Source organism: Macaca mulatta, chromosome 10 (assembly GCF_049350105.2).
Source record: "Macaca mulatta isolate MMU2019108-1 chromosome 10, T2T-MMU8v2.0, whole genome shotgun sequence".
Lineage (NCBI taxonomy): Eukaryota > Metazoa > Chordata > Mammalia > Primates > Cercopithecidae > Macaca > Macaca mulatta.
In genome coordinates, this window is record NC_133415.1 from 112663424 (window position 1) to 112685217 (window position 21794).

At 31.9% G+C, this 21794-nt stretch overlaps 2 protein-coding genes across 2 annotated transcripts in view; one reads left to right on the forward strand and one right to left on the reverse strand.

Annotated features, from left to right (window-relative positions):
• Positions 1-21794, forward strand: part of FAM217B (family with sequence similarity 217 member B) — a 93584-nt gene that overhangs the window by 20054 nt on the left and 51736 nt on the right. The window lies entirely within an intron of this gene.
• Positions 1-21794, reverse strand: part of SYCP2 (synaptonemal complex protein 2) — a 57875-nt gene that overhangs the window by 10823 nt on the left and 25258 nt on the right. The window contains exons 17-32 of the mRNA XM_015148685.3: positions 20597-20696; positions 19590-19750; positions 17691-17760; positions 17311-17368; positions 16767-16900; positions 16190-16626; positions 11545-11672; positions 10739-10775; positions 6839-6909; positions 6688-6745; positions 6188-6243; positions 5718-5775; positions 5107-5275; positions 2845-2882; positions 2206-2376; positions 653-851 (exon numbers count right to left, since the gene is read on the reverse strand). Of these exons, the coding sequence (XP_015004171.3) occupies positions 653-851; positions 2206-2376; positions 2845-2882; positions 5107-5275; positions 5718-5775; positions 6188-6243; positions 6688-6745; positions 6839-6909; positions 10739-10775; positions 11545-11672; positions 16190-16626; positions 16767-16900; positions 17311-17368; positions 17691-17760; positions 19590-19750; positions 20597-20696 (1945 nt within the window). The remainder of the gene's footprint in view (positions 1-652; positions 852-2205; positions 2377-2844; positions 2883-5106; positions 5276-5717; positions 5776-6187; positions 6244-6687; positions 6746-6838; positions 6910-10738; positions 10776-11544; positions 11673-16189; positions 16627-16766; positions 16901-17310; positions 17369-17690; positions 17761-19589; positions 19751-20596; positions 20697-21794) is intronic.

Below are 21794 nucleotides of genomic sequence, written 5' to 3' on the forward strand. Positions count from 1 at the left end.
TAGTACTGAGAACACAATAGCTACTTTAGAGGAAGCAGAAGTATACTAACTGATTTAAGTCTTGCATTTTAACTGAAATGATTAGCATTTAGAAATGCTTTAAAATGTCCTTGCAAGGAAACAAAAATGGTATAAAAAGGGCAAGCTTATACTTTCTATACTAGTAGGCATACACATATACCAGAGCTCCAAAGAATATGAATTTTTCTTTGCCAATTATTTAAAAGTAAAAGCAAAACCTCAACTGTATACAGTATTAATCCACTGTGGGTCCAAGATATTCCTTGGACTTTTGTCAATGAAATATAAATAGAAAAAACAGAATTATCCATAAATTCTCATGTTATTAAATATATATTGAGCTAAAAAAGCACATTAAAATTAAGTATTTAAGATTTCAAGTTATAATTTGTGACTAAATATTTTCCACATTAAAGCATTTGATCTTTAACTTCCTAACATGAAAAACTTCAGTATCCTAGTAGCATTGTTCCCATGTTATCAAAAGTCAAGTTACTAGCATTAACTAGCTTAACAATGAAGTTTTAAGTACTATAATCACCAATGCCCCTCAAAATTGTATTTTCCTATAATTAGAGTTATAGAAAACTACTGAATATTCAAGTTAAGAAAAAACGAAGTTATTACTGACCTCTCATTACTTCTATAGATGATGGACTGCCAGATAAAGATCTAGGAGATAAGTCAAGGCAATTATCTCGTATAGTATCTTTTAGTAGACATGAGTTTTTCCAGGGTTTTGATAGTTCCTTTTCTGTTTCAGCATGGAAGACTTTCTGTTGTTTCTTTGGTAGCTTTACGGTTTTCATTCTGGAACGGATATTCTCCTCCTAAATATATCAATAACTTTCAAATTATACTCAAGTACAAATATTTACACTTGGACACATAAAACAAATTATATTCAAATATTTATTAAAGGTTGTATATTACCACATACAGGTATAACAAGGACCTAGATATGAGTAGTGAAAGACTTTCTAATATACTAGAAGCCATAAGACAAATTCCCAGGAGAATATAATACATTTACTATAATAAATATCTTAAGAGATACAAATAGCCAGCCTTCTTTGAGGGTTCAAAGAAGATTAGCCCAGCTACTAGGCGGACTGAGGCAGGAGAATCGCTTGAACACTGGAGGCGGAGGTTGCAGTGAGCCAAGATCACACCACTGCACTCCAGCCCAGTGACAGAGCGAGGTTGTGTCTCAAAAAAAAAAAAAAAAAAAAAAAAAAAAAAGTGATAGAAAATTAGGAAATCTTTAAAGTCTTTTGGGTAAGAGATAACAAGATTGCGAACAAGAAGAGATGGAAGTTTATGATGTTAAATCAGCACACTGTACTGGTCAGAAACCTATCTTTAGTGCCAGACTCTCTGGTTTCAAATCCTAGATCTACCACTTCCTAGCTGTGTGACCTTGAGCAAGCTCCTTCTCTCTGAGCCTCAATTTTCTCAGTTGTAAAATGGGATGACAGTAATAGTACTAATTACCTATAGTACTTACGAGATTTTAAGACATTAAATCTGTAAAGTGCTTAATATAGCAGCTGGCACATTGTAAGCACTACAAATATTTATATACTATACACATACACTATATGTGTATATGTACAGTGGTTACTATATATAGTGATATATATAAGTATATATATTTTTCCCATAATTGGAGTTACAGAAAACTATTGAATATTGATGAAAAAATGAAATTATACTGACATCTCATTACTTCTATAGATGATGGACTGCCAGACAAATAAATAACTTTGCTTTCAAGAACAGGTGACTGGGAAAGTGTCTGGACATTATGAGACATAAGGAAGAAGTCAGGGATGGTGACAGGTGAGCCAGTGTGTGAGAAGAACCTCAGACACCAATATTTTGCTTTCACTCAACAGATGGACAACTTCTCCATGCTATACTTTATTAAAGCCTAATTTTAGAAGATTAAGTACTTCTCCATTTCAAAGATACTATCATAAGGTTATAATTTCACTAGATGCAGACATCTGTTTTATACCAAAAATGCCAACTATTGCCTAAGGGCAAATTTCTAGAATTATTAAATTTTGTCACATAGGAAGTTAACTCTTAAGAAGTAACAAGATAAATTTGACATTTTTTACAAAAAGATATGTTTAATATTTTAAGAGGCTTTTAGAAATTAATCTGAACTGTATTTACCTTTACTAGCAAGTTCTCTTTAAATGAATGTGAAAATTCTTGTTCACACTCTGATTCTGAATTTGAGAGATCTTTATAATTTTTTTTTGTTTTGGTTGCTTTTCGTGGAAGTCTGATTCTTCCTTCCGGAACTGTCTTGTCCATCTTTTTGGTGATATTTTTACTGGGTATCTTTAGGAAAAAAATTCCTGAATATTATTAGATCAATATTTGAGGCACAAGAAAGACAAACAATTTGCTATAAAATTGGCACTGTGACAAGCTTTACGTAAAATATTTGTAAGATTGATTTTTGATTAACATACTTTAAATTAATGGATTTTATCTTCCCATTCCAGTTACCTTCTTTACCATGCTCTGTATCCCTACCATTAAATCCCTGAGAAGCCTGATATATACTATCTAACTGAAGTAAAAGAGATTTAAAAAAATATCTAAAAGCACAGAATAAAATGGAGTCAAATAAAGGCCAATGTGATTTAAAAAGAAACAAGTCAGGAGAAAGGGTGCAAAAGGAGGAACAAGTACATAACACACATAACTGATAACAAGAATAAAATTATGAGATGATGAATTATTTTCATATGACAAGAAAAAGTAATTGTAAAGGGATGTTTGAACACAAATTTCTTGGCTTACCATTTTAGAGCTTGGTTGTCCCTTTTCCAAGGATGATCCTGCAATTCAGAAAAATAAGGTTAAATTTTCACAATAGATAAGAATGGGCATTAAATTTATGAGAACATCATTTCAGCATATTTAAATTAAAATAACAAAAAACAGTAAGTTTTTAAAGCATTTGTTAGCATTTAATAAATGAACCTCCATGTGGCTTCAGGCCACATGGTGTCATGTCAGCCCTCCTGACACCGTAATCTTCTCCTCACCGTAATCTTCTCCTCACCCCTTCTGCTGAAGAATCTGGCCTTACAATGATACACTACTTTGGAAGCTTTTCCTTTCCCAGAACTTTTTAGTAGCCCAACTGTACCACATCTCTGATTGGCACCATCTTTAAACTCATCCAAAAATGTAATTTTCAAGAATTGATAACTTTTACTGTATAGTGTTTGGTATGATATGAATTGCCAGTTTTCCTCCCACTCCTTTATTTTATAGAACTTTTTAAACATATAAGAGAGTATGTCAACATAAGTTATAAAGTTAACACCTATAAATCTACCACTCAATTTAAGAACCAGATTGTGGATAATGCTGAATCTACTTACGTATGCTCTCTTATACCATCCTCCGTATCCCTTCTGCTAAAAGGTAATTACTGTCCTGAAATCTGCAGGTCTTAGTTACTTGCTTTAAAAACAAGCGTTATTACAGATATATATCTCTAAACAATATAATGAGATTTATAAAATATCACATCCTGTATAATATCCTATGATTTATTTTCCATACATCACTATGTTAATAAGATTTATCCATATTATTGATAGCAGCTTTAGTCCCACTTCCCTTTTTTGCCTTTCAAGTATCTTTCCAAATAGTCTCTGAAACCTAAGAAATGAGATTATCCAAGCAAAGGAAGCAAAGCTGTTTTGGAAGAAAGGTCCTCTAATCTTGGCAATAAGTCAATTCAAACACATTAACTTGTAGTTGTTCAATAATTTAAACAAAAGAATTCATACAGAATTTCAATTTCATAAATAGTGATGACAGTATTCTAACCTCTAACGTCTTCCTGAGATCTCTAATCTTCTACTTTATGTTATAAATGTTTTTATTTGTACATCTTCCCACTAGACTCTATGGTCCCTGAGGGCATGTGAGTCTTATTATATTTCTCTTTGGCTGCTTCAAGGTTCAGACTACGATGCAATCTAGCCTCACCTTTCACCATTTTCCCACAAATATGATCTATGTACCAAATACCTTAATACTGCATTCCCTGATTATACTATGCTATTCCATACTTCTCTCCCTTTTATATATGATAATTCTGCTGCTTTACTTCCTCATGTATCTGGTGACCCCTCACCTAAATTTCAAGACTCAGCTTCATTTCTAAACACATGCCAAAATTCACTTCTACTTTTAGGTAACTATTGGTTATTTTTAATCCTGGAATAAAATAAAAGCTGATGCCTTTAAAATAAATATACATTTAATTGAAGATCACAGAGTTAAGTCTTCTTTTAAAAATGCAACATATAAAATCTTTGTTTTAGCAAACATTGAAATTGATGTTCAGCTGTGAAAATGGTAATTCTCTCTAGCCAAAACTTATACCTGAAACTCATACCAACTACTTCAAGAGATTCACTATCACAAAGACAAAGCAGAAACCACTTTCTAGGAAAATACTTTGTGGAAAACTTAGGCAAAAAAAAAAAAAAAAAATCTGGAAGAAAATTGTTTGCCTTTTGATATATTTTTTGTGTCTATATAAATTCCTTAAAAAGGATGCATGTTGGGTGCAGCAAGAAGATGGGATATTTAGTAAAAAAATATATACACACACATATAAATACATATATTTTATACACAAACACATAAATGTAAATACATGTAAATATATATAGGTTAGTGTCAAAGTTCAAGCCTTGATCTTAAAGGTGTTGAGTTCATGAGTAATTGGTATATTATTCACAATAATTAGCTAAATAACTGGATAATACTGGGCCATGAGTAGACAAGTGATGAGAATCATGAGCCAAGGATCATGATAAATCATAATTTGTGTTCCTAAGGTCCTATTAAAAATAAAATTTAAATATAACCATATTACCAATAAAACAAAAACCATAAAAATTGTAGTGTTTTGTCCTATCCATGAAAGTATGTAGTAATGAAGTCTAAATAAAATAAGCTTATATAAAGCATTTTAAATAATTGAAATAAATTGTAAAATCATTTGCAACATTTCTCCAACAGATAATTTCTTACTTGATTTTCCACTTTTATGATTCTTCACATTTTTATTTCTGCTATAGTCTATTAGCTGTGGTTTTGATTTGGGTTCTCTTAGCCAGCTAATATCAGTCTTGCTGTCATCACATCTGTACTCTGTTTCAGTATCACTAAATAGATTTTTCTTTTGATGATTTGTTATAATCTATAAAAAAAGTTTGAAATGCATGAAGAAATACTACATCTCATTATATCATGCAAGGTAAGTTAAACCAAAACAACAACAACAAAAAACAATATCCTAATTTAGGATGGCATTAATAACCTATCCAAGAAAGTCGCTTGAAAAACCAGATCAGATAGTGATACTTGCATTTTGGTGTTGATGTTGTTAATTCAAAGTTAAAACAACTTATTTCCAGAGAGATATAACCTAATAGTACACATAGAAAAAAAACTAAACTTGTCATTTCATTAGATGATTACAAACAGCTGAAAGACAATAAGAAAATTCATAATAGGAATGTGGATAGTTGCATAAATAAAACAATCAAAATATTTTTGTTTTCTTGTTTTTGATGATCTTTAACATTAAAAATTAAGAGAAATACTATTTCTAATAGACATATTGAGATATTATAACTTACTTTTTTATCTTTTGTTTTGACAGAAGATTTAAGTTCATCATGATTCCTTGGACCTACCCTTAAATAAAAATATGTATTAATTAAAAATTACCCTTCATACTTGTTTTCTTAAGGTAACACACAATGGACAATTAGACCTGAGTTTTCAGTCTTAACTCTTTCACTAATTAGCTATATTATTCTGGCCAAGCCAATTATCCTCTCTGACCTCAGTTATAAAATAACTATGTTAGATTAAAGAATTACTAAGTCTTTTCAGCTTCATGATCTAGGATATACAACTAATATTCAAAGTGATGATAATTTGCATATTAATTTAGAGTAAATGCTGAAGTAACAGAATCATAATGGGAGTAATAATAACTACCATTTTTAATTCACTCTTCTCATTTGTTAAACTCTAAGACTGGGAAGAGATATTTAAGAGGAAAAAAAAGATCAGAATATTTTAATCGAACAAAAATACCTACAATCTAATCGACTTATCCGCACAGGCTTCTTTAGCTGCAGCTTGAAACTCTTGGATCTACATTGTAAATAAACATTAAAAAAAGAGTTGTCAATGTCAAACAAGAATTAAAAGGAATAAACATCTAGTTTTGCTTCACAAAATAAGATTTGACATAAAATTAACTTTACTACAATATTTGTATTTGAAAAGAAAACATATAATAAAAATCAATAAGAGTTTTACTTTTCATCAATAAGAAAGGTGATTTTCTTGGTAGTGAAGGCTTTCTACCCCACAATTGCTTGTTTTTCTCTATCTTATTCCAAAAAAAAAAAAAAAATTGAAAAAAAAGACACCTAAATATACATAGGCTGGTTATCCAAAATATTATTACCTATTTCTTAAAAAATTTAAAGCATGTAAGAGGATGCACATTAAAAACATACTATCTAATAACCGCACGGTAAATACAATGTAACTTCTCAGTAAATACAAAGTATCTATTGATTTTTAGCTTACTCCAAGTTTTATGATAGGGTCATCGGCTCCGTTCAAATTAAAATTGTAAACATCATTCCTGTGAAAATGAAGAGAAATATTAGCTCCACTTAAATACGTGTAGTCTCTTCAAATACGAAGAAAATGAAAAATATTTACAAAAAATACTTACAATGGGCATTCAGAAGTAACATTGACAAAAGTAGTCTTCAGTTTTCTGTAGCTTTTTTTCTGAACTTTTTCCTAAATACAAAAGAGGGTTATAAAAAATCATTAAATGGATAACAGGTATATGAAAAAATGGATAACAGGTATATGAAAAAATGCTCAACAGCACTAATCATCAGAGAAACGCAAATCAAAAACTGAGATGTCATCTCACCTCAGTTAAAATGGCTTGTACCAAAAAGACAGGCAATAACAGATGCTAGTGAGGATGTGGGTCTCATACACTGTTGGTGGAATGCAAATGGTGGTACAACCACTGTGAACAACAGTGTGAAGATTCCTCAAAAAACTAAAAATAGAACTATAGTATGATCCAGCAAGTTACTGAGTATATATCCAAAAGAAAGGAAATCAATATACCAAAGAAGTATCTGCACACCCATGCTTACTGCAGCATTATTGAAACCTAAGTGTCCATCAATGGATAAATGCATAAAGAAAATGTGGTCTGTGTATATACAATGGAATATTATTCAGCAATAAAAAAAGAATGAAATCCTGTCACTTGTAGGAACATGGATGTAACTGGAGGCCAAAGTAAAGTGAAATGAGCCAAACACAGAAAGACAAATATCCCATGTTCTCACTCATAAGTGGGAGCTAGAGAAGTGAATCTTAGAGATACAGCATAGAACAGTGATTATCAGAGGCCAGGAAGAGTAGGAAGGAGTAGGGGGGGAACTAAGGGATTAAATATATATATATATATATATAAAATATATAAAATATGTAATATTATATATATTTATATATTTATATATATTTATATTTATATATATAATCAGTGAAATGCACACTTAAAAATGATAAAGATGGTAAATTTTATATTTTACCTCAACAAAAAACTTGTACATTACTCTATGTGCCAAACAAATAATGTGCGATTAATTTTTAAATATTTTTCTAGTTGTGCTTTCACTAATATAAATCTGACACTTGTAACATTCTCCTTAAACTGAATAAAAATATATGCAAAATAAATTAAATCACCACCCATAAGTATAATTGCACTCCTAGGGCCAGGTGCAGTGGCTTACACCTGTAACCCCAGCACTTTGGGAGGCCAAGGTGGGTGGGTCACCTGAGGTCAGGAGTTCAACACCAGCCTGACCAATATGGTGAAACCCTATCTTTACTGAAAATATAAAAATTAGCTGGGCATGGTGGCATGCGCCTGTAGTCCGAGCTACTCAAGAGGCTGAGACAGGTGAATTGCTTGAACCTGGGAGGCAGAGGTTGCAGTGAACCAAGATCACACCACTGCACTCCAGCCTGGGGAACAGAGCAAGACTCTATGTCTCAAAAAAAAAAAAAAAAAATATGCATTACTATGTTCATTGCAGTGGTATTTATAATAATCAAAACACGGAAACAAAGTATTCATTGACATATGAATGGATAAATTGTGGTGCGTGTATATATACATGAAGAAATATTATTCAGCCTTAAAAATAGTATATCCTGAAATTTGCTATAACATGGATGAACCAAGACAAGAGGACATTATGCTAAGCGAAATAACCAGACAGAAAGAAAATACTGCATGACCTCCCTTGTATGTGGACTCTTAAAAAAAAAAAAAAAAAAAAAAGTCAAATCTATAGAAATAAGAGAATAAAACAGTGGTCACCAGAGGATGGCGGGGGGAAGGAAAAAGGGAGATCAAAGGATACAAAGTTGCAGATATATAGGATGAGTAAGTCTAGAAATATAATGCAGAACACATAAGGACTATTAATAGTATTGTGTAATACACCAACTTTATATAATACAGTATTATATAATAGGTTGTTGTACCAACCTATTATATTTGGGATATTTGCCAAGAATAGATTTTATGTGCCCTTGCCACATACACACAAAGATGAATGAATACATTAATTTGATTATAGTAACCATTTCACTATGTATATCATGTTATACACCTTAAATATATACAATAAGAAAACTACTTTTTTGAAATATTGAAGACTTAAATAGTAAAAATATAATAGAAAATATTGTAAATCTAATAAAATCCTTTAACCTTAATACTTACTGACATTGTTGTATGTAGATAAATGACCTCCTTACTGGAATTCTACAAGCTAAATTTTGGTGATGCCATGATCACAAACCAAGCATGCTTCTACTTTGTTTTGGATTTTCATTTGCTTTAAACTCTTAAATAGAAAACTTTTGAGAGGCTAAGGTTTAAGTAAAATCTCATATAAGAGAGTCAAAAAGCTATCAATTAACTAGTATTGTTAGGAAAAAAAAGTGTTAGATTATTCATACAGTCTACAACTAAAAAGATATACAACCAGATCTCAAAGTAGTGAGGGCAAAAAAGAAGTTAAATAAAATAACATTTAATAAATTATTAATTGTAATATGTTGTATTAATGATTACTGATCAGAAATAATTAGACTATCTAGTAAGTTAGAAATATTAAAACCTAAAGTATTAATTTTATTTTGTGACATCTTCAATTTATTTCTCTCGGCTATTTTATACAGAAGTATTTGCATTATTTTAAAAAGGTTCTCTCAATATATTACTCCTCTGATCATTTATCTGACTTATCCTTCCCAGTATTGTTTTTACCAGTGCTTGCATACACGTGTTCATTCATCTGTTGCATCTTTTGTGTGCTGTTACAGAATATGTAAAAATGAGCAAAGATGTTAAAGAAGATAAGCCAAAGGTATCAATGGTATTATAGAGGATACAAAGGTGAGCACAAAAATGTTACAGAAAATACAAAGATGATTCAGAATAAAGTGTAGTGAAAAAATAGAAGAAAAAAAACCCCATGAGTAAAATAGCAAAAATAAATAAAAATGTAAAAGGTACCAAAACACTCTATTGTACAGATTCAGAATTATTGCCAAATGGGTTTTTGAGTCAGGGCATCTTGGAAAGTTTTCATAAGGAAGGTACAAAGCAAGACTTGCAAAGAGAAATATTTTAAAAATCAGATAAGAGGGTGAGAGAGCCTGCTGACTAAGTTCAAAGTTCATTGCAAAGAGAAAAAGAATAAATACTTAGGAAAGACTTACTTCAGGAAACCTCAAGTTATCATGTTTCAGTTAAACATGACATGCCTAGAAAATTAAGAAACAAGATAATCTTTTAAAGGGACAAGTGAGCCAGTCTATGTTTCCATTTAATTCAATAAGCAACAGGGACCAAAAAAAGGTTTCTGAACAAGAAAGTGGCATGATTGGAGCTGTGTGCTTTGGAAAGAAAAAAAGCTGGTAGTGAATGTAATGTATGGATTGACACAGAGAAATGCTAGAGGCAAAGAAAATTAATACATAAAGCCTATTGTAACAATCCAGAGATTAGAAATCAGAACCGAAACTGGGCTAATAGGAGTTGGCCTAGACAGGGGAGAAAACATTCAAGAAGAACTTACAGAGGGTGAACTTCAAAACTTGAAATATTAAGTGGACACAGAGAGCAACTGTGAGGAATTAGAAAAAAGATAATTTATATTATAAGCCCGGATAAAGAGTAAAGGTTTTTTAAAACAAAATTGGAACTTCAGTAGGATCTAATTATTAGGAGAGATGGGATCGGCTATTAACACACACACACACAGTGAAAAGGATATAGTGAATCATATACCAAAAAGTAAAAATATTATGCTCATATATCTAATAGAAGCATTTTATTTGAAAAACAGAAGGTTGGAGGGCTATTCTGAGTACTTGCTACTAAACCCGTCAGTGGTTATCATTCATTTAGCAATACGCCAAAAACATCATTATCAAATTCCACTTTACCACTATGTTATTTTAGTGTTTATGGTCAAATACTGAGTTTGACTACACATTTGGTGAAGTAAATAACACCTACCTTACTGAGTTGTACAACAGATTTGTTTGAAAAACCACTGTAAAAAAAGATTGTCAAAATTGAAAAAGCAATTAAGTATCAATAGAATATTTTTCATAAGAGTCATTTTATTTAAGATAAACCACATTTATATCACTAAATCTATATTCAATATGTTAAAAATAACCAAAATGTAACAGTAATAGTCTGATATTTTTGCTACTTCACTCACAGTAAATAGCACTTACAATAGAGCCTTCAAAGCTGAATCATTAATGCAGCAGAAAGTGTGAATTTAAAATGAATGATTCTGCCGTAAGAGTCATTTATTCATGATCTATAGTAAGGCCAGAATTAACGTAAACTTGAATTAACAACCTGACAGACTATAAATGGACATTCTGTAATAAACACAATCTTTGGAAAGACTGCAAAGAATGTACTATTTACTACAAAAAAACTCTCATATCTGGTTAAATTTTGTATTTCATTAAGCAATGTATTTAAATATATTTAGTTTATTCATTACTAGATTCAGTAAGTACAATGTCTACATCTTAAATATTTATTTTTAAAATGGTATGTTGTGTTGATATGTGTTTGATCCTATATAAAATGTAACTAGACAATAAAATGACAAATTTCAAATTTAGTTCCCTTCCTGTGTAATTTAAACATCTACTATTTATAAAAGTATTAAGTAACCATGTGTTTTCTACTGAAAAGTTACATTATCTGAATCTATGTTTAAAATTAACCTTTTTTAAATTGTGTAATATAGTTATATCAGTCAGAAAAATATTCATATCTGAAATTTAAGAACATACCTGTTAATCAAAGACTCCTTTAATTTTCTTGTAGACTTGATGTCATCTTTTGTTTTGTATCTTTTATTGATTTGGCTTATCAAGGATTCTGCTGCATGGGTAAATTCTTTCCCTTTTGACTTTTCTCTCTGAAAAAATTTGTAAGTTACTTTTAAACTCTACCAGTTAATCTTCAAAGGAAAATAAAGGCTGAAAAAAAACTTTTAAGATAAATCTGGTTCTATTTATACCTGTAAAGAGAAATAGAGTCAATTATTTAATAAGTTTGAGCTTTGTTAGGCATTGAAATAACTCAAGATAAATATTTTAACAGAACTTTACAGAGTGCTTTGTAGACATTTTTAAAAATGTTTCTACCCGTGAGAATAAAAAACTGAAAAAAGGAGAAGCCATTTCTTTGAAAAGATCAATAAAACTGATAAACCTTTAGTCAGATTAACAAAGAAGAAAGAGGAAAAAAACAAATTACTATCAGAAATGAAAGAAGGACCATCACTGCTGATCACATAGACATTAAAATAATAAGTCAATATTACGAACTCCATGCCCACAAATGTGATAGGCTAGATGAAATGGACCAATTCCTTGAAAGACATAATCTACCAAAACTTATGTAAACAGAAACAGATCATCTGACTAGGCCTATGTCTATTAAAGAAATGGGATGAATACTTGATATCCTACCAAAACAAAACACCAGAAAGAGTTCACTGGTGAACTCTATCAAACATTTAAGGAAGAAATTATGCCAATTCTCCACAATCTTCTAGAATATAGAAGAGTAGGAACTACTTCCTAACTTGGTCTATGAGGCCAATATCCCCTTAATACCAAAACCAAAGACATTACAAACAAGTAGAAGTACAAACCAATATCTCCCATAAACACATATGCAAAAATCTGTAACATCAGCAGTATCAGCAAATCAAATCCTACAACCTATAAAACGAATTACTCACCTATTACCAAGTGGAATTTATTCTAGGCATGCAAGACTGATTTGACATTTGAAAATTAATGTACTCCATCATATCAACAGGCTAATTTAAAATAATCAATATAAATTGATACACAAAAAGCATCTGACAAAATCCAACACAAACTCATGATAAAAAACTCTTAGCAAACTAGGAATAAATGGAAACTTTCTCAGCTTGATAAAGAATATCTACAAAAACAGTTACAGCTAACATCACACTTAAGGGTGAGAAACAAGATGCTTTTCCTATTAAAATCAGAAACAAGGCAAAAATGTCCCCTCTCATTGCTTCTTTCTAACATTGTGCTGGAATTCTTAGCTAAGGCAATAAGCAGAAAAAGGAAATAACAGGTATATTGATTAGGAAAGAAGAAATAAAACTGTCTTTGTTCACAAATGACCTCACTGTCTATGTAGAAAATCTCAAAGAATTAGCAACAAAACTACTGGAAGTAATAAGCAATTGTAGCAAGATTGCAAATTACAAGGTTAATATACAAAAGTCAACCACTTTCTTATAAACCAGCAATGAACAAGTGGAGTTTGTAATCAAAAACATAATATAATTTACATTAGCACTGCCAAAAGAAATACTTAAATGTGAATCTAACAAAACATGTACAAGAGAAAAACTACAAAAGTCTGATGAAAGAAATCAAAGGAGATCTAAATAAATGAAGAGATATTCCACATATATGGATAGAAAGCTCAATACTGTCAAGATGTCAGTTCTTTCTAACTTGATCTATAGATTTAACACATTCCTAGTCAAAAGTACAAACAAGTGGAACACAGGGGAATGGTAGGGCACTGAAGCTATTCTGTGTAATACTGTAATGGTAGATATGTCACTTCACTACATACTTGTCAAAACACACAGAATGTATAACAAAGCATGAAACCTAATGTAAACTAAGCATTTGAGTTAATAATCATTATGTATCAATAATGATTCATCAATTCTACCAAATGTACCACAGTGATGCAAGATGTTAACAACAGGGGAATGGGTAAACGGGTATATGAGGAATCTCTATACTTTCTACTCACTTTTGGAACTAAAATTGCTCCAAAAATAAATTTTTAAAAGTAAAAGGACTACAAAATAAGAATTATTCTCAGCATAATTTAGATAACTTCGTTTTAATAAACTACGGTAGTATTCTTAAAGACATGAGGGCTCCTGAGTTTATATTTACTTTTCTCTGGTTATAAGGCATATAGGTTTTTTAATTATAGTGATATACACAAAACTCTAGTAAACACAGAATTTACTATTTTAACCATTTTGAAGTCCATATGTTCTTATATATAATAGGTACTAAGTTATTAATGTTCCCTTAAGATTATCAGATTGCAAACATGGTTTACTTGTCTTGATAGAAAGGTACCAAGATGAACCTTCTCTAAAATACTGTATGATTTCAGAAATTCCAGTATAATTGGAGCCAGCCTGGGAAATCTGTGCCATTTAAGAACATAGGTTGCTCTGGGGTGATCCAATAAGTAGAAAGACAGTATCAGACAGATGGCTACCTTAGAAGACAGTGATCATCTCACACCCATTAGAATGATGATCATTAAAAAGTCAGGAAACAACAGATGCTGGAGAGGATGTGGAGAAATAGGAATGCTTTTACACTGTTGGGAGTGTAAATTAGTTCAACCATTGTGGAAGACAGTGTGGTGATTCCTCAAGGATCTAGAACCAGAAATACCATTTGACCCAGCAATCCCATTACTGGGTATATACCCAAAGGATTATAAATCATTCTACTATAAAGACACATGCACATGTATGTTTATTGTGGCACTATTCACAACAGCAAATACTTGGAACCAACCCAAATGCCCATCAATGATAGACTGGATAAAGAAAATGTGGCATATATATACCATGGAATACTATGCAGCCATAAAAAAGGATGAGTTCATGTCCTTTGCTGGCACATGGATGAAGCTGGAAACCATCATTCTCAGCAAACTAACACAAGAACAGAAAATCAAACACCCCATGTTCTCACTCATAAGTGGGAGTTAAGAACACATGAACACAGGGAGGGGAACATCACACACTGGGACCTGTTGGGGGGTGAGGGGCTAGGGGAGGGATAGCATTAGGAGAAATACCTAATGTAGATGATGGGTTGATGGGTGCTGCAAACCACCATGGCACATGTATACTTATGTAATAAAACTGCACGTTCTGCACATGTACCCCAGAACTTAAACTATAATAAATGAATAGGTAGGTAGGTAGGTAGGTAGGTAGGTAGGAACGTAGGTAGAAGACAGTGATTCATGGAACTGGTGGGAAATCCTAAATCGGATACAGGTAGTGACTCTATGAAGGACTGAAGACAATTTCTGAAAACAGGAAGTTGATTTTTTTAAAATCAGAGCACAGCTTAGAAAAGATTATTAGATTTTGTGCTCCCAGAAAAAAGAAATGACTAGCTCAGGGAAATTATGTGAAATTATTCTAAATACCAAAGAAAGCAATTTAAAATTTAAATTTAAAGACAGATCTTTGTTTGGACAAAAAGAACCTTATTTCCCCTGGGACTGAGGGAAGTAAATAGCAGCTGAGAAAGAGAAAATAACATATTAGGATCCAAGAAAAAAAGGGACCCAAAAGAATATGATTAAAGAAGAAAACAGCCAAATTAGGCACAAAAAGTGAGCTGCAGGTGTAGAAAATATTTTAAAGGAGACTGGTCGAGAAAAATAATGCCTAATTATATACAGTTGCAAATTATCTTTTAAATGTAATTTGCACATTGAGATGTTACATTGTGTGAACATTTTACATTGACTCTAGAAATCTGGCTACGCAGGTATCAGCATTACTACTGAAGATAAATGAAAATAAAAGCCTACAAAACCTGGATTATTTTAGAAATATCAAAAAGCAGATTGCATTACTTGCAGTGGAAATGTATATTCTAATTAAAGTTTTTTTTTCTTAATCTGCATTTTGATAGTTAAGAAAAAATGATTTACCCATACTGTTACAAAAAAGTAAAATTTTCTTCCCTGGAAGTCTGGTGGCAAAGTAGCTAAAAATGTCTTAGAGATGTTCTCCAGAGATGATTAATCTGAAAAAGAAAGTGGGAGCTCTAATGATGATGAGTAACAGTTACAATAGAAGACAGTCTCTTCCAACCCATTTACATACTTTCTTGCAAAACCTTCTCAAGGTTAAATGCATTCATCCAAAAAATATTTGAGATGTTACTGTGTACAAGGCTGTGCTAGGACATGCAGGAAAACAAATGTTGAATAAAACATAGTCTATGGTTACAGTCATAGAAAAAAAAATAACCATTTATTAAAAAGAAAGGTAAGAATTATAAGAAATGTACAAACAGTTCTATATGCAAGTCAAAAGGAAAGAGTGGGAGGAACCCAAAAAGAAGAGATAGGAACTGCATGGTTCATTAATTCTATACATATTTACATGTCTGATATGTGCCTACTACTGTTCTGTCAGAGCTAGGACAAGAGAGAGGTGAGTGAGGAGTTTAAGAAGGAATTCTCAGAGTCTGGGCACTGAATTAAACAAGGTACTACACATATTAAATGTGTAGCAATTAATCAAGCTTCTTATGTTATCAAGTAGGCATCTTATGGATATGCAAAAATCAAAACACATTGAAAGCTCACCATTTTTTTTTGTTTCAAATCCCAGGAATTAAGCTCAGAAGTCAATTCTTTCCCTGCTTTTCTATGACTTTGCATATTTTTGCTAGCAGAAGGATTTTTATCGCAAGTAGCAGTATTCACATCTTTTGACAATACGTATTTCTTCCTATAAATCAGCGATTCTTCAATTGTCTTATTAAGGAGAACCGATTTAAAAGTAGTTTCAGATTCAACAGGCCAATCACTCTGCTTGGCGTTTTCAGTACTTTTCTGCCCTGGATATTTAGGATGATTTTGTTGTTGATTGTGTTTCTTGCAAACTTCTACTTCTGCTTTATCTATTTTGAGATGGTCGGTTCGTTCGTTCTTATATTTCACTTTTCCTGTTTCTTCAGAATTATGATCGGATATTGAAGAGGATGATTTTTGTTTAGTAAGTTTTTTATTTATAACAATATCTATTGAGGAAAATGAGAAATTAATTTTTTAAATTAGTAATTTGACAATATGTAAAATTTGTTAAATTTGTTTTAATGCTTGTTAGACATTTGAGGAAATTAACACTGAACTATTATATATAGATAAAATTCAGTTTCACCTTGATTAAATGTGTCTCCTGATGAAGTACTTGCTCTTTGGTTATTACATAGTTCAATGTTTGTTACAGGTGTCCAACATGCCCATTTGCTGTGCATTTTATTTCCAGAGATGTTGTCAAAAACACCAGGTAATCTAGAAAATAATTTGCTTACTATGTTATAAAACATTAGCCTATGACTTTAAGACCTTGATTTTTAATGTAGTCAAAGTTTACTGAAAGCAATGTATTACATGTGTGTAAATAATATGTAAATATATCTTATATTACATGTTCTACTGTAAACTAAGTTAAATTTCTACACATTGTTTATACATTTTTAAAATCTCATTCATTTTAAGTCTCTCCACTTGAAAAGAGTTATATTGGTCCATATGGGGGGAAAAAAACCATATACATCATTCCCCATTGTGCTGTCATAACACTTAAGAGATGATTAATGCTACATTCTAATCATATAAAGTCCTTTTCCTCCAAATCTGTTGTATTCACTAAAAACAGCAATAGTATAGACTAAATGATTTGATGATTTTCTCATACTTACGCAGTATGATCTCTTTTTTCCACTGCCTGTGAATCAGGTATAACATCCTGGAGTTCATCTAAATAAAACAAGTATTATTATATTTTCATTTTTTTTCATGCAGTTGGCAGTGGGATGGGGAGTTAGTATAGAAACGTATAAAGGTTCACGTATTAGGATGAATGGATTGATCGATTTTGCGTCCTCTTAGACCCAAACTTCTGGGGAACAAAGGTTGTATATTTCTTTGTAACCTCAAAAATTCCTTGCACAAAGTCAAACAAATTCTTTGTAAATCTTTTTCAAATCAATGAAAGCCAGTGGAGTTAAAGGAAAATACAGGGAGAAGTATGTTTTCAAAAAAAAATGACTAAAATTAAATTAAACCACAAGATACTTACCAAAATTTTGGTTTGAGAATTCAACGTTCATATTTTCTGTGTTTTCTACACACTTAGCAGTTTTGATGTGCTGTAAACATGGGAAACATGTTAACGTAAACTTAAGATGTTATAGGAAAACAACTTAAACGTTAGAGTATTAAGGTTTGAGTGTTTTAAAATAAATCTGCCTTGATATGAAAAGTTGGATACTATTTTTATATATTTCATAAACGTTATGCCCATTTCTGAATGTTCCCTATCCTAAAACACAAGAAAACTATCACTGCAGATGAGGCAGAATATTGCATAAATTTTCTGATCACATCCACAGCTAGAATAATTCAATTTTCATCTGTAACTGACAAGTTCTGTACTCTCCATGAGAAATCTCTCCAGTTGCTACTGATTACATAGCCTGCTTTGTCGATCTTGATATGGTCCACTCTTTCTTATATTTCACTTTTCCTGTTTTTTCAGAATTATCATCAGATATTGATGAGGATGATTTTTGTTTAGTAAGTTTTTTATTTATAACAATATCTACTGCATTGCCCAGGTAACTTCTTTCCTACAGCGAGCTTCCCTATTTCCATAGCCAAAGATACACATTTAATCCAGATCAAATACAAATCTGCCACTATTGTCAGAAAAATATTCCCATTAGTCTAAAATATTTTGCCTCATCCTGGCTGCCTCTCCTTCTTACTCTAGCCAGTGATTCTCCGCACTGGGAGGGGAACGTTACGGAAATACGCAGGTGTGGTTTGGGTTGTTACAACGACAGAGGGTTTCTCCTGACAATAGGTAAGCACGATCCTAGCTAGGATGCTTATCATCCTACAACATTTAGGACCATGTCGCACAACTGAAAAATAATCCCCTTATTAAGAAACACTTAAGACAACTTGAACCATTACTTTGACTATTTTCTTGTAATATCTTCAACTTTCATACGCTTTATCTTTCTGCCACATACCCATTTAAATTTTAAGAATCCATCATCTGTTCTCATCTTACTATCAACACCAAGGCTACTAAGCTTTGAGAAAATTGTACATATTTATAAACATATATATGCTATAAAAGTCATATTTAAACTGGGTCCTCAACATTATCTAACAGTTATTCTTAGGCCTCTCCGTTACCTTGCACATAGCTTTACATGTCCCTGAATCCTGTACTTCAACAGATCTCTAGGAGAAACTCACCATCTTCACACTTCAGAAAAAACAAAAGCTATTAGATGTTCCTCCTTTACAAGCTTATCTGCAACTCTGATTACCTCTTGTTTCTTGAAGAAACTATTCTCTCTTATCCTTTCCTGCTCTGTCTTTTCAACGACCTGGAACAAATGCCCTTCTCCTCAATATCCATTTGACTCTATTGACCTTTCAAAAGTCAATTCTCTCTCCATATTTTCTTAAAAAGCATCTCCTGATCTTCACCCTCACATCTAGCTACAGGGTTAGGCACTTGACCCTCTACTACTTGGTTCCTACTGCATCCTATATGTGTACATCTGAGAATGCTTATAACTTATTATCTAATTTTCATGCTAGATTTTGAGAAACTTAAGGACACAGTCCACTTGTATCTCACATTCCTATACCACAGCCTTCCCTATAGCAGTCACTAATTTGTATAATAAATTACATAATTATGGCAAGTTCATTTATGCTCCCAAATGTGTAAATCAAGTTATAGTGAATATTCATAAGTTTTATTGTAAGCACAGTAAATGAGTCATATATGCCAGAAGGACTCTACTTTCAAGAGCAATAAATGATACTTAGGGGGAAAAAAGGTAATGCTTTAAACAAAATGAGACATTTGCAGCTTGCAAAAGAAGTTAGTTCAATGCATATTTCCACAATTACTTGAAAAAAATTTTTAAAAATACTTTCAAGGTAAAGTTACTTTGTCTGTATTATCTCTCTTATGTCTTTCTTCTGATGGTCTAGATTTCAGTGATGCAGCATTATCCATTCCATTTTCTGATGTTTGAGAAACACTAGGTTTCTCTGCAGAACTCGTCATTTGCAGTGGTGGTTTAATTCTTCTTCTTCGTGGTGGTATTGCTAAAAAGGAGGATAAGGATTGCAGATTTCTTTTTCTTTTTTTTACCTATTGCTATTGTTGAGGTACTTTTCAGATGAGGAAGGTAAGAAATGAACATTCTTAGATGGTTCCCAGGTTTCTGGCTTAGATAAGTAAGTGAATATAGATGTCATTTACCAAGATAAGAAGTGAAGGAAAAATTTGCAGGGAGGATGGAAAGATTAATTTAACTTTGGACCTATTAAGTTTGAGGAGCCTGTCAGATACTAGGCAATTGGCCAGTAGGCAACTAGATTTTTAGAACAGAAGGTCAATGTTAAGTTGTCATATAGACTAAGACTGTAAAGAAACTAGTACACAGTATCAGATTTTTTAAAACTTTTATTTAGCTCTTAGTATGTATCAGGCACTGTTTAAAGTTTCACTAGATTCCTTATTAAATGAGTGATTTTTATTTAGTCCTTTAAACAACTAAAGGACTCATCTTGATGAGATACTTAAGTGCCACTTATAGAAAAAAAACTGGTTCTAAATTTAGCTAGAGGATAACCTGTACAAAGTACACAGTTGGAAGTGGGGAGCTAAGTCCGCCTGGCCTGGTTAATTCAGTGTTTTAACCAGTAAGATATGCTGTGTCTTGCTTAAATTATAACAAATTATTGTCAAATATTAGTATTTTGAACATTGTTCTGTTCATATGTTAGCATTATACTTTTCCTCCCATTAGAAGACATTTGTGGTTCATATTTTATCAATTTTTATACACCAAACTTATCCTTTATGTAAATTATGCTCAGAGTTCCTTAAATTAAAAAATGCCTCCTTTAAAATAATTGTTAGAAATCTTTTAAAACTATAAAACTTACATGTGTTGCTGAAAAGTACTGGACTTCTCACAGTGTATCTATCTGCCCCAGAAACAATCATTGATGCTTCAGACATTTTTCTTTTGCTAGGAGTAATTATCTGAAACCATGATGAAAAACAACCACTGTAAACACAGTCTTTTGGAAATTAAATATCCTGCAATTTTACTTATAACATTTTGCCTTGATACATGCCAAAGATATATGTTTTTTTAAACAAACACAATATCCATAAATTTCCATGTTTTAGGCTGATATGAAAGGTTCATCTTCATGTTTGGTATTAAATAAGTAGCCAAAACAAGTAAGGAACACTGTTTTAAAGAATTTTTATAGAATATCCATACCTATGAAGTACAGTACCTTTATATGCTAGCTGAAAATATTTTATCAATATTGAGCTTATCTAGTTAACCATAGCTTGCAATTTCCTATTCTATACCATGAGGATAATGTTTGGATTACATCTTTATATAAAATTATTTTGAGTGCTTTCATATTAAGCTTTCTTCAAAATATTCACACATTTTTGAAAGTTGTACTAATAATCAGTGAAGGCTAAACTGGAGAAGTAGCTGCAGGAATTCATAGATTCAGTGGCACATAATCTAGTGGTTCCAATAAAGATTTGTTTTCTCCCATATCATCTCACACTGATTTATAAGAGGGACAGAAGTAGATAAGTAGAGGCAGGGACTACAGGAGACAGGAGTTTCAGAGGATGCCATGTTAAGAAGTAAATGGTGACATACTGCATAGAGGCATAAAAGAGCTGGTTTTAAGGCACCTGTCCCTAGAACATGGGAAAAAATGATGTAGTTGTGAGTATGTATATGAAATGTGAGGGAAGGATGGAAAGGATAACAGAAAGGAAAATTATAACATTAACTAGAAAACAAGCTTCTGAGCCAACAGATTTTTCTTAGAGAAATTAAGTTTTTAGTGGCATAGTGAATGGGACCTGAAAAGTTACTTATTCATATAAATGCCTCAAACAGTTCATCCTCATTGAAAACAGAGCACAGGTATTTAACAGTAGTGTGGCGTTTTTCCAACTTTGGTGTGCTTAAGACCTTTCCAAGAGTTTATGATTCAACAGATTTAAGGTGGGGCTAAGAATCAGCATTGTTAATAAGCACCCAACATGATTCTGATATAAAGACACCAAAAATAGCTTTCATGTGCTAATTGTCTAGAG